General features: G+C 42.3%; 1 protein-coding gene and 1 non-coding gene across 2 annotated transcripts in view; one reads left to right on the top strand and one right to left on the bottom strand.

Annotated features, from left to right (window-relative positions):
• Positions 1–18,263, top strand: part of RAB3C (RAB3C, member RAS oncogene family) — a 127,221-nt gene that overhangs the window by 46,160 nt on the left and 62,798 nt on the right. Inside the window, exon 2 of the mRNA XM_056848643.1 lies at positions 6,563–6,681. Within this exon, the coding sequence (XP_056704621.1) occupies positions 6,563–6,681 (119 nt within the window). The remainder of the gene's footprint in view (positions 1–6,562; positions 6,682–18,263) is intronic.
• Positions 11,510–11,581, bottom strand: TRNAP-GGG (transfer RNA proline (anticodon GGG)). The gene has a single exon. It is a non-coding gene; the product is annotated as a tRNA-Pro (tRNA).

Here is an 18,263-nt window from a genome sequence, read left to right as displayed (position 1 = left end):
TTTGATAGTAGTGATCCAAGCACCAGATTATATCGTGTGCAGTCCCAGCTCAGCGCACAGAGAAAAATAGCAAACAGAGTTTGTGATGCCAAGGATGCGCCTCAAAAAAACTGCCCTGAGACGCTCCACTTCTTTATTAAAACCCTGGATCCAAATTGGGATTCTGTACAAAAGTTGCGGGATCACAGTGGCTTGGAAAATCTGTAAGGCGGCCGGAACAAAATGGTTACCCTTCTTATAGTAAAAACGAGTTATTGCAGCCATCTTATTTTTTGCCAAGGTAAGGGACTGATTACGGTGTGCAATCAATTTTAAATTATAATGAAAAGAGGCCCCCAAATATTTAAAAGTTTTCACTTGTTCGATTTCTCTTCCCTCAATTTTCCAAACGGATTGCTTCCAAGTCTTAGAAAAGATCAGAATCTTGGTCTTATCAAAATTAATAGATAGGGAATTCCGTTTACAGGATAGGATAAAAGAAGCTAACGAACGTTTAAGACCCATCTTTGAAAGGGATAGGACTGCTGCGTCATCCCCATATAACAGAATAGGGACTTTCTCAGAGCTTAGCTTGGGTGCATGACCATCAGTATTAGCAAAAAATGCAGGGAGATCTGAAATAAATAAATTAAATAAGGATGGTGCCAATACACAGCCTTGCTTTACGCCCTTTGTCACTGGGATTTTTTTGGTTAAGAGGCTCCCCTCATCAAATCTAACTTGACAGGTATTGGATGTATGGAGGTTACGTAATAAAAACAAAAGGCATTGGTCGAGGCCCATATGGCGTAGTTTCTCCCATAAAATCTGCCTGTCGACTGTGTCAAACGCTCTTTGAAGGTCTATAAAAGCAACATAACTTTCCTCTAGGGAACTTAAGATATTTTTCTGCCAAAAATGCAAGAACTGTACAATGATCAGTTGTAGAATGGTTAGGTAAAAATCCAATTTGCTCTTTCCTGGGAGATTATGAAGGGCCATCCATTCAGATAATTTCTTGAGGAGATGCTTGGCATAGAGCTCTCCTATAATAGACAAAAGGCTAATTGGTCTGTAATTTTCCGGTTTACTAGGATCACCTTTCTTAAACAATGGTATTATTATAGAATTCAGCCACGAATCTGGGAGGATACCAAATTTGTCTATCAGCGTGAAGAGATGTACGAGTGGCGGGGCCCACCAATCGGAATTACTCCTTAGGAGCTCTGCAAGAATACCATTGGGTCCCGGGGCTTTGCCCAATTTTAAGCTAATAATATGTTCTCTCATCTCATCACAGGTGACAGGAGGCCATTCTGGTACATCAGGGGCTATAAAATATTCTCTGATAGAAACCCCTGGGGACTTCACATTAAAAACATTAGAATAGTACAAAAACCATGCCTGAGCATGAATTAAACTTGCCAAGTTGCCGCCAACTGAATAATTAAGTCCTGAAATTAGTGACCAGAAAGCTTTGCTATTTTTACTATTAAATGCTTGGAATAACTGCAACCATTTCTCCATAGCAAAAGCATGTTGTTGTTTTTTTGACTAGCAAAATTTGGTACCCTTTTCTCTTTTCACAGTACGCTGAGGGGACCCAAGGTAACAGGCCTGAGTGCATCAGCTTAAACAGATGGCATAGCTCTTTCTTTGCCGCAAGGCATTCAACATCAAACCAGGTGCTATTTAGGCATTTAGAGGACCTACGACTAATTGGTTGAGCAAAGTCACCAAGTCTGTCAACAATATTGTTATATGTTGACAATGCCTACATTGGGGTTTCAGCATTTAATAGTTCATTAAATAACTGCTGCCCAGTATCACTATGTGTCCATTGCTGAATTTGGGACACAGTAGATGGAGACCATTTAATCCTTTTATACTCGCTGACAGTGTGATCCTGATCCTGGTTCAGCAAAAAAGGCTTGGCAGGTTCACAACTAGTCTTAAAAGTCAGGAGCAAGGGTAGATGGTCACTTTCTGATCGATTGCCAACTACATAATTGACAATGTGGTCGCTTAGGTCAGCTGAATGGATTGCAAAATCAACAACACTACAACCACGCGGGGAGATATAAGTGTACTGGCCGAAGGGATCATATTGTAAAGAACCATTCAGTAGACATAGATTAAAATTCACACACAGTTCCACCAAATGATGACCAGCCTGATTTATAACGGGGTCTTTTGACAACCTAGGGGCTAAAAATGTGAATGGTATAAAATCTTCAGCATCCCATTTCATAAAATTAATTAACTGCATATTATTATGGCCAAACCTGGCGTTAAAATCCCCAGCAAGTAAAAGGGCAGCTTCGGGTCGTGAATCTAAAAGTTTGTTCAGATAGGTATTTATTGTGTTCCAAACTGATGAGGATGCAGTACTGTCTATAAAAGGGGGAATATAAATATTAACTAATATAATTGACAGCTCCTTGGTGGGTAAGAGAAATGCCTGAGAGAAAGGGGGACAAGGGTCTAGTTGCCTAACTTTAAATTTACAGGAGTTATTAACCAAACAACACAGGCCCGCTTTAGGGCGGCCCTTGATATTAGTTTTATGAGCCAGGAGGGTATATGAAGTAAAGCCATAATATGAAATATTAGTAAGAGACCAGGTCTCCTGTAAAAATAATAATATCAAAACCCTTCAAAAAGTTTAGCAAGTCAGGATCCCTGCTTTTACTTCCCCAGCCAGCAATGTTCCGAGATATAAAGTGACAAATTTGACCCTGAATTCTACACCTTTTTTTTAATATTAAAATTTAGTCAGTCTAGTTCAGATATTGTATTTAGGGCCCTGTCATGTTCTGAGCAAACACAACCATTATTGGGGCATTGCAGATTATTTATCTCAACATCACTATTCAGTGATAGGGCTGGGTACATCTCTATCGTCCCCACATTATGGCCTCTTGAGGACTGCACTAATCCCGCTCTTGAAAGGGAGTCCCGTTCGTGTCCATTGTTTCTTGTGGCCGGGAGGTAAATGACCATTTTTCAGATCTTTGTTTTGCTAATTCCTCCTTCAGGCAGTCCAGTCTATCCATAATCCATTGTTGATCTTGATTAGATAGGTCAACAAAAGTCTCCTGAATACACTCTTCCATGTTATCAACTTCCAACAATAATTCAGGGGGGGGGGTAGATACTAATTGAAAGTTTTGTGAGGTTGTGCTGTCCTCGGCCTCCTTCTGAATTCCAGCATTGGGCATAGCCTTCAGTTTGGTAGTATTTTCAGCCATGTAATGCTGATTATGCATGGTCAGCCCGCTTTCCAAAATTTGCTGCGTATCCCAAGATATTAAATCATTTTGTGGGGTGTCGGTTCCCATCCTTTGAGGGGTGTCAGTTCCCATCCATTCCTCCCCCATGGAATCAAGAATGGTATTGGTCGGAGCCGGAAGCTTAAAAATCAGAGGGTTAGTAATTGTATTCAAAAAGACCCTCACTGGAAAAACTCCTCTGATCCTAAATCTTTTTTTCCATCTATGAATCAGGGAAGGTATTCTAGTTGAAGCAAAGGTGAGAATGTGAATGAGCTGTGGATCACAAAGTGCTGCTTAATTCTACTTTTCTCAGGGCTCAAGCATTTAAAATGATGACCGCTCATCTCTGTCCATGAAATGGAAGCATCTTTTTTTCACTTTAAAAGACTTAACAGCAGACCAAGAAGAGCCCATTTAGAAAAGCAAAAGTGAGGAGAAGAAGAAGAAGAAAAGTTGGTTTTTATATACTGACTTTCTCTACCACTTAAAAAAGAGTGAAGCCAGCTTATAATCTGCTTCTCTTCCCCTCCCCACAACAGACAGCCTGTGATGTAGGCGGGGCTGAGAAAGAGCTCTAAGAAAGCTGTGACTAGCTCAAGATCACCCAGCTGGCTTCATGTGTAGGACTGGAGAAACCAACCCGGTTCACCAGGTTAGCATCCTCCGCTCATGTGGAGGAGTGGGGAATCAAACCCAGTTCTCCAGATTATTCACTGCTCCAGACCACCACTCTTAACCACTACACCACGCTAGTGTAAAGGTGGAAAGGTCTACTCTTCTCCCCTGTTTTGTCCCATGGCTAACTGGAGCTAACTGAGGCTGGCAAGTCTGCAACTTGCATTTTATGAATGGGCTGAAATGTTCTTTGAGCCTTCAGTCATTAGTGATCCATGTTTCAAATTAGGCTATGGATCAGACAAACATACAGACCTTTGAGTTGTTAGACTGAACCCCCAGAAATAAAACCCGCACTAAAAACTGTTTTAGGCGCACCTCTCTGGTAGAAGCCGCACACCCCATGATTTGCAGAATAGAGTGATTTATTTATTTCAAAACTTCATATGAAAATAAATCTCCTGAAACTTGCTTGAGGTGGCTTACAATAAATAAAAACATATCCGTTAAAAATAAAGTCATTGCAATGGAAACATTTATAAAAACAAAAACAAAACAGGTCAATGCCATAAGAGCATAATTAATAAAAACCAGGCTACTCTAACTGGCAGATCTTGAAAAATCTGTATTTGCTTGCCTTTATAGGACAGTGGATTTTCCATTTGATGCTGGAGAACCACAATGGTGGATCAGATAAAGGAACTTGTGCAGCGGTGTTTCCAACAGTGGCCCAGGCAGATGTTTCTAGATAGCTTACAGAGAGGGTTCGAAGGCAAACATCCCTTCCTGGTTATTAATACTGGAGGCTGGATGCAAGGAAAAGCTTTGTTTAACTTTCATGACTCATTGCCAATGAGAGGCCTATGCATCTGCGAAACTGTTTGTCAAGTCCTCTAAATTAGCGAGTATTGTCGATGACTTGAACCTGTCTCAAAGATGAGTGATCCATGCCATTAATTCATTTCAACCCAGACATCATTTGTCTCCTGTCAGAAGTCGTGTAGCAGAAAGGGTTGAATGTTATAAACGTGATGTAGTCCTTAGCTCTTTCAGGAATTAACTTACCTTCTAGCGATATGGAGATGGATTTAGGTGACCCAGATTTTCCCAATGCGTGTTGACATTTGGAATCCGCATGAAACTGTGTCATCATCCTATGATGAACTTCTAGGCTGCTGTGGTTTTAATCAACAAGGATTCCTTGTAGGCTCTCCCTATATTTTGTTTAATTCATATTGCCCACAACATGACTGTGGGAATATAGATTTCCAATAAGGCACCACAGTTGCTCGAGGATAGGGAATACTGATTTACGAAGCATCCCTAGCATGCTGGCTCCTTAAACTGCAGCTTCATGAAGCCAAGCTCAGGTGGCCAGTTCTCCATTTCAAAGCACCCATGAGAAGGAGCTGTGCAGTTTCAAACAAGGAGGGAGAGTCATTAAGGTTGCCAACCTCCAGGTAGTAGCTGAAGATCTCCTGCTATTACAACTGAGATTACAATCTCTATTACAATAGAGATTAGTTCACCTGGAGAAAATGGCCGCTTTGGCAATTGGACTTTATGGCATTGAAGTCCCTCCCCTCCCCAAACCCCACCCTCCTCAGGCTCAGCCCCCAAAACCTCCCTCCAGTGGCGAAGAGGGACCTGGCAACCTTAGTCACGTATGGGGTGCCTCCCATCATGAGAACCTCTCCCATGTTTATAATCTACCAATCAGGCCCAGCTTCATACTCCATTGTACGCACTGGTAAAGTTGACTTCATGAGAAGCAGGGATTTTTCAGTAATCGTTTTGTCGCTAAGAGTTTATTGTTTTTCTGGGAAGAGAGGAAGTGGTACGCCGGAGGGAGGTGCTTGACCCTTTCCCTGCAGTCTGTTTTTCTCTCTCTTATCCTTTCCCTGCTGCTTCCTCCTCCCAAGAGTTCTGTATGCCAGTCTAATGGGCTAACAGGTGGAATGAGTGTTGGTAGAAGGAAAAGGGCAGGCAGGGAAATACTTAAGCATGGCCACTGCTTTCCTTCAGCACCTACCACCTCACTACCGAGGCGTATGACAGTGGTAAATACGAGATTGGGTGTCCCATATTTTCCACTTAATAGAGAGCCAGCGAGTTATAGTGGTTAAGAGCGGTGGTTAAGAGCGGTGGACTCTGATCTGGAGAACCGGGTTTGATTCCCCACTCCTCCACATGAGCGACGGACACTAATCTGGTGAACTGGACTTGTTTCCCCACTTCTGCACATAAAGCCAGCTGGGTGACTCTGGGCTAGTCACAGCTCTCTTAGAGCTTTTTCTGCCCCACCTACCTCACAGGGTGTCTGTTGTGAGGAGGGGAAGGGAAAGTGATTGTAAGCCGGTTTGATTATGCCTTAAGTGGTAGAGGAAGTCAGCATATAAAAACCAGCTCTTCTTCTACTTCTTCTACTTCTTCTTCTTCAGTATTTGACTCTTCCCTCTGTGTATCACATACAAAAAAACACCGTTATTTAAAGGAAAGCAGTGCTTTGAAATTCCACTCAGTTATAGCCTTGACCATATTAAAAGGAATTACTGGTTTTTAAACTAGAATTTGCCAGCTTGTGAATAGAACAGACGAACAACTGAGCACTTTTGACTCTGCTATTTTGTAAGCACAGAGAAGCTAACAACATAGAATTCTAGCCTCATTTGTTAATGCTTTATTGATCTTAGGACACAGCTGGTCAGGAGAGATATAGGACAATTACAACAGCCTACTATCGGGGCGCGATGGGCTTCATTTTAATGTATGACATCACCAACGAAGAATCCTTCAATGCTGTGCAAGACTGGTGAGTAAAACTTGGGAATAAAAAATACTGGGTGATCCGCAGACATATTACTGTTGTGGTTATGGAATCTCTCAGAGAGTAGCTTTCTAAGAATGGCTATTGTTTCATTTTTGGTAAAAAAAAAAATCTATCTTGAGAGCATGAGTTTGTTTTTGAGAATGTTTCGCTTTGGATCCCTTTTTCCTTCCTCATCAGTTCCACCTTGACAGCTGATGTTCCCCCTTGACAGCTCACTACACCTCACTGCAGACCTATTCAGAAAACCAACTCAAAGTTGTGGTTACGTGACGAAGCTGCCATTTTTTCATCTGAGCTTTTGAATGTTGACTCACGGTGTCAGCCTTATCACATAGCGGCTTTGAGCAGGTCATTTGTATCGGAGAGAAAATCATGCAGAAGGCCAGGGTTAAATGTCACCTTCCCTTTGGTGACAGTAGGTGGGATTTCACACCACTGCTCTTATGTGAAAACCGATATCCAGTTGCAGAGAGGGTTGCCAACTGTGGCTTGAGAAATTCCTGGACATTTGGGAATGGTGCCAAGGGCAGGCAGAGTTTAGGGAGGAAGCTCGGCAGGGATGTGATGCCATAGAGTCTGCCCTCCAAAGCTGGTACGTCCTCCATGGCAACTGATTTGTGTAGTATAACAATCAGTTGTAATTCCAGGAGAACTTCAGCATCCACCTTGAGGTTGATAACCCTAATTGCACATGTCCAGTGTAATGTGAAGTTTGTTCCCAATACTGGTTGTAAACCTTCTTCAGGCAAGCCATGATTGCTGGATAACCCAATAATTTAATAGAAGCTTCCTTTCCCACATTCCTGTATTCTGTTTGTCCCAAGAGGCATAATGCCTATTCTGGGAAAAGATCATGCTTTCAGCTCCACTACGTATCATTCATGGGGTACTCTGCATCTTGTTAATATTTTAAAGTTTGCACTTTTCCTTTCCATGGATAATTTATACGAGTAAATCAAATGCCCTACTAGCAGGGACAAGCTGCGAAGACCAGCAACACCAGGGCATGTTACTGTGTGAGTGTTCTGGAGAACACCACAACAGTAACTCTGGGAGGTGGTCTTCAAGCTTATTGTTCTGTTTTGTTTTTTTTTCTTGCACACACTTTCACTATTTCGTGTCCCGTCGCTGTTGATAATTGTGTGTTCTGGTCGCTTTTCAGGGTTTGGGAATTGGGCGGGCGAATAAATATTTTTACAGCAGTGCAATCTACTACAAGCAGAAATGGTAGTAAGGATTAAACAGAGGGGATTTATAAAGCAAGCTGAGCAAAGTGGGACAGCTGAAGTGAACAATAAGACTAGACTACCAGAGAGAGCCCTGACCTGGATGGCTCAAGCTAGCCTGATCTCATCAGATCTCAGAAGCTAAGCAGGGTCAGCCCTAGTTAGTACTTGGATGGGAGACCACCAAGGAATACCAGGGTCACTATGCAGATGAAGGCGATGGCAAACCACCTCTGTTAGTCTCTTGCCTTGAAAACCCTACAGGGTTGCCTTAAGTCAGCTGTGACTTGATGGCACTTTACACACACACCAGGGAGAGCAGGTTGTGCAAGTCAATAAAACTGTTCCTTAAATGAAGGTCCTGAAGACCACTGCATGATAGGTGGAAAGTGCCCTCGAGTCACAGACAACTTATGGTGACGTTGTAGGGTTATCAAGACAAGAGACAAACAGAGATGATTCGCTGTTGCTTGCCTCTGCATAGCAACCCTGGACTGCCTTGGTGGAAGTACTAACCAGGGCTGACCCTGATTCACTTCCAAGATCTGATGAGATTGGGATAGCCTGGACCATTCAGGTAAGGGCACTACTTTATATACTGCCATTTTAGGTACTCACATACATAAGGCATCTTAAATGCCCCCCTTAAAATATAAGAACATAAAGAACATAAGAAAGACAATGCTGGATCAGACCAAGGCCCATCAAGTCCAGCAGTCTGTTCACACAGTAGCCAACTAGGTGCTTCTAGGAAGCCCACAAACAAGACAACTTCAGCAGCATTGTCCTGCCTGTGTCCCAAAGCACCTAATATAATAGGCATGCTCATCTGATCCTGGAGAGAATAGGTAAGCATCATGACTAGTAGCCATTTTTACTAGTAGCCATGAATAGCCCTCTCCTCCATGAACATGTCCACTCCCCTCTTAAAGCCTTCCCAGTTGGCAGCCATCACCACATCCTGGGGCAGTTCTTTTAGGTCTTTTGTTAATTGTCGGTGTATCATACCAGAGGTTTATTGTTGGCTCTTTTTAAAGATTGTTTTACTAACTTACCTGTTTTATCATTGATTTTATTGTAAACTGTCCTGGGCCTGCATTGTAGGGGAAAAGCTGGACTATAAATAGTCAAATAAAATATCAAACTCCCCCCTTGCATGAAGTAAATAATCACAACAAGCATAGCTATTCTAAACCTGCCTTCCTTATGTGCTAAGATGCCACCATCCCCTCACCTCCTGCAGTGAGACGGTTAATAATGCTTTCCTCTTCATTTAACACTTCATTAATTTGCAGAGTGGCTCTAACAGGAATAAGGTCATTATTGAGAAGGCCCAAATGCTCGAACCTCAAGAAGCTTGTGAAACCTAGTTTGACGCACGTTTATAGAAGAGGAGCTTTCAAAAATAGGGCCCCCTAGGGTAGAGTTGCCAACTGCCAGGTACTAGCTGGAGATCTCCTGTTATTACAACTGATCTCCAGCCGATAGAGATCCAATGCAAAACAAGCCCAGATATCTTAGCTGTATCTACTAACCTGCCCACATGAAGGAGAAGCATTTAGATGTGAACACTTGTTCCAACATAAGGTATGTTTTTAAAATTATTTACAAAAATGTGGTCATGTGTACAGCTTTGAGCATAAACTTGAATCTTTCCCTCTCCTGCCCAGATCTGTGGTTTCCCTTTAACCAAGTCTCATCTTCACTCATGCAGAATCTTCATTTCGGAAAACGTATGTCTATTTTCTGGAGGCATTCCATAACAAGCAGTCACTTCTAGCCTTACTGTCCAGCTGAAAAAATGGTCAAAACAGAAAAGGTTTCTTAATAACAACAAAAAGATAGTGGAAAATAACTCTGAAGTCATGATCTTCTTCATAAGGGAACCACCAAATCCAAAGGTTATTGGGCATCGGTCAAAATTCAGCAGACATCCATCACAACCTTAAGCTGGGGGTTGCATCAGAACAGGACATTAGCCCATGTCTGGGGCAGCTGAGTTTTAGCCGCATGGAGCGAGCGCAATTAAGCAGTAATCAGTAGTCTTCACGAAAGTCTGGCTGGCACAGTGCCACATGTCAGGAGGAGGTAATTTCCACCACCACCATTGCCTGCTCCTGATCTCTGCTTTATTGCTTCCCTTTCGTAACCGGTAATTGTTTTCAAGAACAGAGACTGCGATATTAGTGGGAGCTATAAAACTGCTGCCGAGGCCTGTGAGAATCAGAAGAGTTTAAGAACCCGCAACGCTGCATTACAGAAGTGTGGAAAGAGCAAATAAATCTCAGAGACCTTTGTTGGAGTTCATTTAGACAAGGCACAAGAAGACTATTTTGACAATTCATCTCTGTATGTACGTAATGAGTCAAATCCTCCAGGTCCACCATATCTGTTCATTGGGCCTGTTCAGCTTGGTTCTGGAGGACAATCTGTGCCCAGTACGGATAAACTGGAACACTTTTATATCCCAGTGAAATATATGAGGAAGTTTAAACATAGGATTAGGGCCAAGCTATGAGTGATGGCATGCACAGATCCATCTTGTGGCCACCGATGCCATTTTAAAAGCATTTGTAGTTCTTTAAAAATTGCCACAAGGGTCCTTGTGTGGGGATAGGGAGCACGGTGGGCCCAGGAGCTCTTTCCCCCACCCCATGCCTTTTCAGGTACAGAAATGCCCCCCATGGCTGTTTCTACATTTGAAAGGGCATGGGGGGGGGGACGGACAAGAGCTCCTGGGGCCACTGGGCTGTTACACCAAATAGAAGGGTCTCCTTTTATTGAGGGAAATTAGATAGGAGAGTTGCTATTTATCCCACTAGGGGAAAGATGCAGGTCTCCAGTGGAAATGGTTGCCAACCTCCAGGAGGTGGCAGGAGATCTCCTGGTATTACAACTGATCTCCAGCCGATAGAGATCAGTTCACCTGAAGAAAATGGCCGCTTTGGCAATTGGACTCTATGGCTTTGAAATCTCTCCCCTCCCCAAACCCTGCCTTCCTCAGGCTCCGCAAAAAGGCACCTGGCAACCCTACCAATAGAGCATGTATCGGCTCTCTATGTCCATTTCAAGTCAGAAAAATGGTAACAGTGTGGGGGGGAGAGAGAGGCTTAATCCTTCTCTCATATATAACAGTCCCAATCTGAATTGGGGTCCTACATGGCCACTTTTTAAGAGAGAAAAAATGCTTGATAGTTCATTTAGGACACTGCCTGCTTCACATGTAGTTTGGCCCTCAGGTGGTTGGGATATTCTTGGAGATTTGGGGGTGGAACCTGGGAAAAGCAGAGTTTGAGGCGGGGAGCTCGGAAGGGATGTGATCCCATAGAGTCGACCCTCCAAAGCTATTTCCTCCAGGGGAATTGATCTCTGTGGCCTGCAGATCAGTGGTAATTCCAAGAGAGCTCCAGGCCCCACCTGGAGGTTGGCAACCCTTCACACATGAAACTCACACATGAAACTGCCTTATACTGAATCAGACCCTTGGTCCATCAAAGTCAGTATTGTCTACTCAGACCGGCAGCGGCTCTCCAGGGTCTCAGGCAGAGGTCTTCCACATCACCTACTTGCCTAGACCCTTTAAATGGAGATGCCAGGGATTGAACCTAGGACCTTCTGCATCCCAAGCAGAGGCTCTACCACTGAGCCACAGCCCCTCCCTCAGGGCAGTTGTGCAGAAGGTAGAACAGACCTCTGAATATATAATTAAGGGAATATAAATCCAAAGCTGCTCTCCTACAGAGGGTAGTTCAGCTCCAGGCTTGTCTTCCCCCTTTTAAAATGAAACCGGCCTCAAACGCCCTGTCTAAACAACAGTTCTGCAAAACACACACAAAAAAACAATTCCAAGAACCAATTTCAAGCCTTTTTTCACAGCTGATGTGACTTTCAAAACCTTGGTTATAAAAAAGATATGCCAGTAACACTCTCCAGTGCTGAAGCAATGTTTAGTGGTGCTTGCCTTGTCTACCCACAAAACCTCCTACGGTTTACAGAATTCAGACAGAATAGAAACTTGGCAATAAAATATTTATTCCCTCTGCTCTTTCCCCCCCAAATGGAATTAAGCAGAGCCAATCGAAGAACAGTCACAATAAAGTTTCTGTGGCATAAATCACTTTGGAGCTGCACAGCTTTGGGAGAGATTTCAGAGTATGATTAATGTAGGCAACCCAAAGGAAACAGGAGCCCAAGAACATCCATTAATCCATTCTTCACATTTATAATCCCACTCATCTTCCAAGCAGCCCACGCATAAGGGGATCCTGCTTTTTATTCCTCACAGCAACCCTTTGAGGTAGAGCGGACTAAGAGAGAACGACTAGCCCAGTGCCATCCGACGAGCTCTATGACTAGGGTTATTCCAGTAGTCCTTCAAATAAGCATAAAGGCTTGAACTACAGTAGTCCTTCAAATGAGCATAAAGAATTGAATATTAGTATTATGGGGTTGCCAGATCCCTCTTCACCACCGGTGGGAGGTTTTTGGGGTGCAGCCTGAGGAGGGCAGGGTTTGGGGAGGGGAGGGACTTCAATGCCATAGAGTCCAATGACCTAAGCGGCCATTTTCTCCAGGTGATCTGATCTCTGTCAGCTGGAGATCTGTTGTAATGGCAGGAATTCTCCTGCTAGTACCTGAAGGTTTCTTAAACGTAATTAAGAGTCCAAAACAACTTCATACGTGGACATTCATGGAGAAGACAGTAGAATTGATCAAAAACGGATTGAAACGCAGTCCGGATTAACTTAACGTTTTCACCGCCGTGTTGGCGGCTTCATCAGCACACCGTTCAATTATCGGGAGACCAAGCTCCTACATAAATATAATAAATACTATAAATACTCTTAAAGCATAGTTGCTGTTGTTAATTAACGACATACATAATACAATTAAAAACCATTACTGTTATGTCTGCCTGACATACCTTAATACAAAATTCTCAAGATCTCAACAATATTCAAGACAGTTCCAGGCGCTTGAAAAGCTGCTCTCAATGTCGGATACTGAGGTTACAGGTGATGTTAATTTATACAAGCTCTACTGTAGAAAATTTCTTAAAGGAAACACATTTCTGTTAAGGGAACGCTGCTTATAAAACGGATTACAAAAATAGAAATGCTTTAAAAATTACTTGTAAGAAATTGCTTATAAAAATTACTTATAAAAAACAGGATAAGTTCATTTCATTGTTGAGCCCAAACGGAATGATCTGAATAAATATATAAAGCGTATTTCTTGCTGTAATAAAATTTTTTGCACATTTTCCAAATCAAATGAGTTGCCTCTGTAAGTCCAAATTACAAAAAAACGAATGTCATCTTCGCTATGTTTGTTATTAATAAAGTGCATAGTGAGGGGGGCGTCCAAAATCTTTTGCCTAATTCTAGATTTATGCTCACCTATCCTGAGCTTCACCTGACGAACTGTGCTCCCAACGTACAATTTTCCACATTTGCACGAGATGCAGTAAACACATTTACTCGTGGAGCAGTTCGAGAATTGATTTAATTTAAAAGTGAAATTGGATGTTGCTGAAGTAAATGTTTTTAAGGGTAAGCTTAGGGGACAGAACAAGCAGGAGCCGCACGGAAAATGTCCATTGACTGAAGGACATAGCCTCTTGGGGCTAGATACATTTGCAACCCTTGCTCCTGTAGGTCGTCTTTTGCATAATGTTGTTAACCTACAAAGATTTTTTCAATTTCTTCTTGTTTGTTATAAGTTATTCCATTACTTTTTGCTCTTATAATCTTTTTCTTCATTTTTTGTTGTCAAAGTTGATTGGCTAGAAGTCTACCAGGTTTGTTAGCTTTCTCAAAAACTCTTTGCTTGACATACTTGATCTTCTCATGGACTTCTTCTGTCTCTATGGCATCTATCTTGTGTTTAATCAGTTTTATTTTCCGTAAAGTAATTTTGTTTGGTTTATTCTGGTAGTCTTTCTCTGGTTCTCTTAGTTGGTTTAGAAGGTCATTGTAAATCCTTTTTTTCTCTCCTAATTTTTGGCATTAAAGGCGATCATTCTGCCACGGATATAAGCTTTACTGGCATCCCAGATGGTGAAATTTGATACATCTGGAGTTTTGTTATACGTGAAGAATTCTGTGATATCACGTTTACATTGTTCATAGGTTTGTTTCTTATGTAATATTTGATTATTTAGTTTCCATCTTCTTAAGCCTGACCTTCCTTGTGTCAAAGCCAGGTCAAGCGGACTGTGATCAGATAGTGTTCTAGCGGCAATGTTCACAGATTCTATTTTCATCAACATTGACCTGGAAGTCCAGCACATGTCAATTCGGGAATGCAATCCGTGCCGATCTGAGTAAAATGTGTAGTCTCTTGTTTTAGGATTTTTTGTTCTCCAAGCATCAGTGAAATGAAGCTCCTTTATGTAATTAAAGACATTTCTCAGTAACTTTCCCCACGGACTGTTATGCAATTTGTCTATGGCTGGATTGATTACTGCATTAAAGTCTCCCAGCAGTATAATTTCTCCTTGATGATGGGCTATTAAATTTTTAAAGAGGGTTTCAAAGAAGTTTTCTTTTGCTACATTAGGTGCGTAAATGTTTGCCAGAGTAAAACAAACTCCATCCATGCCATGTACGATGAGAATTTGATATCGGCCGTCTGGGTCGGCGTGATGATTTTTAACAGTTAGTTTCTTTTCATTGATGTAAGTAACCAACCCTCTCTTTTTTTCTTTAGCTAATGCAAAATAAGGAGTCCCAAGATGTTTTGTTTGAAGAACCCTTTCATGTTCTTTTTTAATGTGGGTTTCCTGTAGACAAATGATATCTGAATTTATTCTGTAGCAATACCCCAATTCAGTGTCGTCTTCGCCAAAGTCGTAATGTTCATGGAGGAATGCTCTGATGTCAGATTCTAGGCCAGTCTTACCGAATTGTTTCAGAATACCACGAAATTTAATATTTTTGTCTCTGAGTTTTACTTCATGGGTATCTAATTTAACAGACAAATCTTGAATAGATTTAGAGTGATCCTGAAGTTCTAAAGTATGTTGATTCACTGTTGTGTCTGTAGTTTCTTGTTAAATTCTAGTTTTTCTTCAACTTTAGCAATAGTCTGAAGAACTCTCTGCTCAGACTGTTGTATTGAGTCTTGTATTTTTTTTTGTAAAGAAATTTTCATATCATTGATCAACTCTTGAGTGTGTGAGAAGAAGTCTTGATTCTCTTTTGCCATGACTGGATTCTCAGGTTGTGGCACTAGGATTTTAGGTTTAAATTTCCAAACATCTATCTCCTGTTGTTCTTCTTCAAAATCATCAAAATCTTCCAAAGTTGGTTTTTTACATTGCTTTTCTTTGATTCTTTGAGATTGTCGGTGTGCAAAGCTGGAAAATCTTTTCCTCATGCTAAATTGGGCACTTAAGGGTGATAACTAAATTGTTAGAGGTTTGTGAATCTTCTTTCCACCCCCACTCACAACACACTGTAGGGTAATCAACGGCTAGTAGATAAATGTCGAGCACAGATAATAACAATAGTCAAACAGTCTAATTATTAATCCAATAGATACCATAATATCAGTTAATTCAAATGTTCAATTAATATAGTTTGTTAGTCTCTCTGGAGTGCCTTAAGGTAGAAATTAATTGTATTCAGCAAAATTCATCAATTATAAAATCATTGGTCAGTACTATTCACCGTTTAAAAATTATTTAAATTCGAACAATGGCTATTACTTAGTATATAAAACACCTTAATGAAGTTAAAATTTAATTATAATCACTCAAATTCATCAATTATTAATTCCTTAAGTGGTAATAGTCAGCGTTTAAAAATTATTATTTTTGTTCAGGTTACTAGAGGGGGGGGGAAGAAAAAAGAAAAAGGGGAATTTTTTTTAAAAAAGAAAAAAGAACAAATATATTGTTGCTTCAGTTAATTTCTCGTTACTATGTGCTTGCACGACGCTTCGGTCTCAATGTGACAATGGGAGGGAAAAAGAAAAGTTTAAAAAAGGATCCAAAAGGCCACTAGATGGCAGCAAAGCGTCTTATTGCTTTTTTCAGACGGAAAGTGAAAGTGTTTTACCAGCAATCGGGCAGTTTCGATGTCACAGTTCTAATACGTTGAGCTTCTTATTCCGCTTAACTCCAAATATTAATAAAACAGACACGAAAGAGAAGGTACTATCGTTACAGTCACAGCCAGGTCAGAAAGCCCACAAGTTCAAACTGGATTCTTCTGGGAGTTGAAAGCCATTAGGGAAGGGAGGGGCGCGGAGCCAAAATCCAGTACGAATGCCAGGAGCCATCAAATGGGGGGGATGAAGCACGAAGCTCCTTTGAAGTTGGCCCTCCGTAGGGTTGCTCAGATCGAGCGCCCTTTTTCTCACTTGCTTCCCCGGTGCCACACACCGCCGCCGCCTCACCGTCGTCTCCTGCAAGCCACACCAAGCCTGGCGGTCCGTCCGCTCCCGGACATGCCACCTGGACGGGGGGGTCACTCGACGATCCCGGGGATAGGATTCTGTGTGGGATGCCACGGCACCTCAGTCTGACACCCGCCGCTGAAGCCGCAAGGGATCTCAGGGCCACCCTCCTTTTCTCTTTCCGTGGTTATTTTTCTTCCTTGCTCTTCGCTCACACGCTGCCCCTTATCTCTTCGGTTTAGTTTGATCAATCTATTCTTTAAAGGTAGGTTTTACTGATATGATCTGCTGTGGGATTAGTTGGACTGGGAGTTTTGTAAAGTTTTATAAAGTATTCAGCAGACGTAAGTGGGAGGGAGGAGAAGTTTGGACAGAGGGCCGCCATGATCTCAGCCGACTCACCCCCAGCTGCTTCCTTCATCACCAATTGCCCCGTGGCGTTTTTGCTGGCAGTCGGACCCCCGTATATGTGCGGGGGGGCTTTACGGAGCAAATCGTCCTCTTTAGCCTGCTTCCCCCAAGCCTGGGGGGGCTTCCACGGGAATAGTTGGGTTTCCGCAACAGAAGTCACGTCAGGCGGGCGAAATCCTTTGCCAGAAGTCGTTCTGTACTCCTGAGTCCTGTCTAGACCCCTTCTCTCTCACTCACACAAACACACACACACGTATGTTTTGTTTCCCAATTCTCTGTACATTATGACCTGAGTCTTAAAATTGCATGCATTTATATGATTTTTAACCCATTGACTGCCAGCACAATTGCAAGTATTTGTCGGTTTACATTCCCTTCATCTGATGGGTGTCAATATTTGTGAAGAGCATGAATGAAAAGCAGCTTGACGCAAGTTTTCTGACTGTGCCTCAGTATACATTGTAAGCTGCAAACGGCCGAATTCTGTAAACAGCATCTAAAAGATCCGTGTAATTGGGCTGCTGGATTTAATTCATTTTAACTAATTCCCTTTACCAAATTTGAACAAAGAATAAATGAATGCTAAGAGCCGTCTCATGCTGCTTTTGTTTACGTTATTAGATTAGTTTTGAAATAGATTTCAGTGACTGCTCATACCCTCCTATACGGCACGGCATGGCGCGTGCATTTGCATGCTGTTTGGACGGGCTCAAAAGAGATCGTAAACAATTGCTTTTACCAAAGAACGTGGCAATTTAGCATATGTGAACTACTGTTTCAGTGCGTGGGCCTGCTCACATAAACACTGAATATGTGTTAGCAAGGCAAAGGAAATGCTTGGGGGAGGGGGAGAATCTCCACCGCCTGTCAGAAGCAGTTGAATATTTTCACTGCCGTATACAGGGTCCCATTTTTGAGGCACCTCTGCATATTTTCCAAAAGATAATTTTATAGTGGCACAGCATAAGCAGAATCACGCAAACGAGAGGGGCTGAACTCTACCAATTTGTTGCTCAGTAGAAGCAGCAGAGACTAGCTACAGTTTCCAAGTGCCTTGATAGTCATGCAAGCCTATGACTTTTTTACTGAATTTGCTTATTAGACTTCATCCTGCCTTTTCTCCCAAGGAGCTAGTGTTGCCAGGCCCCTCTTGACCACCAGCAGGAGGTTTTTGGGGCAGAGCCTGAGGAGGGTGGGGTTTAAGGAGGGGAGGGACGTCAATGCCATAGAGTCCAATTGCCAAAGTGGCCATTTTCTCAGTTGTAATAGCAGGAGATCTCCAGCTAGTACCTGAAGTCTGGCAACCCTACAAGGAGCTCATGACACCCTTGCCCCCATTTTATCCTCAGAACAACCCTGTGAGGTGGGTTAGGCTGAGGGAGAGAGACTGGTTCAAGTGGGGACCTCATGGTTTAGTGGGGATCTGAACTTGAGTCTTCCTGGTCATAATCAGATACTCTTAATTGCTATGCCACACTCCTGGAGTAGCCTCAATAGATGACTATACTGCTTTCAGGAACTAAA

The sequence above is a fragment of the Euleptes europaea genome, chromosome 4 (genome assembly GCF_029931775.1).
Source record: "Euleptes europaea isolate rEulEur1 chromosome 4, rEulEur1.hap1, whole genome shotgun sequence".
Classification (NCBI taxonomy): domain Eukaryota; kingdom Metazoa; phylum Chordata; class Lepidosauria; order Squamata; family Sphaerodactylidae; genus Euleptes; species Euleptes europaea.
This window is presented reverse-complemented; position numbering and strand designations above follow the sequence as displayed.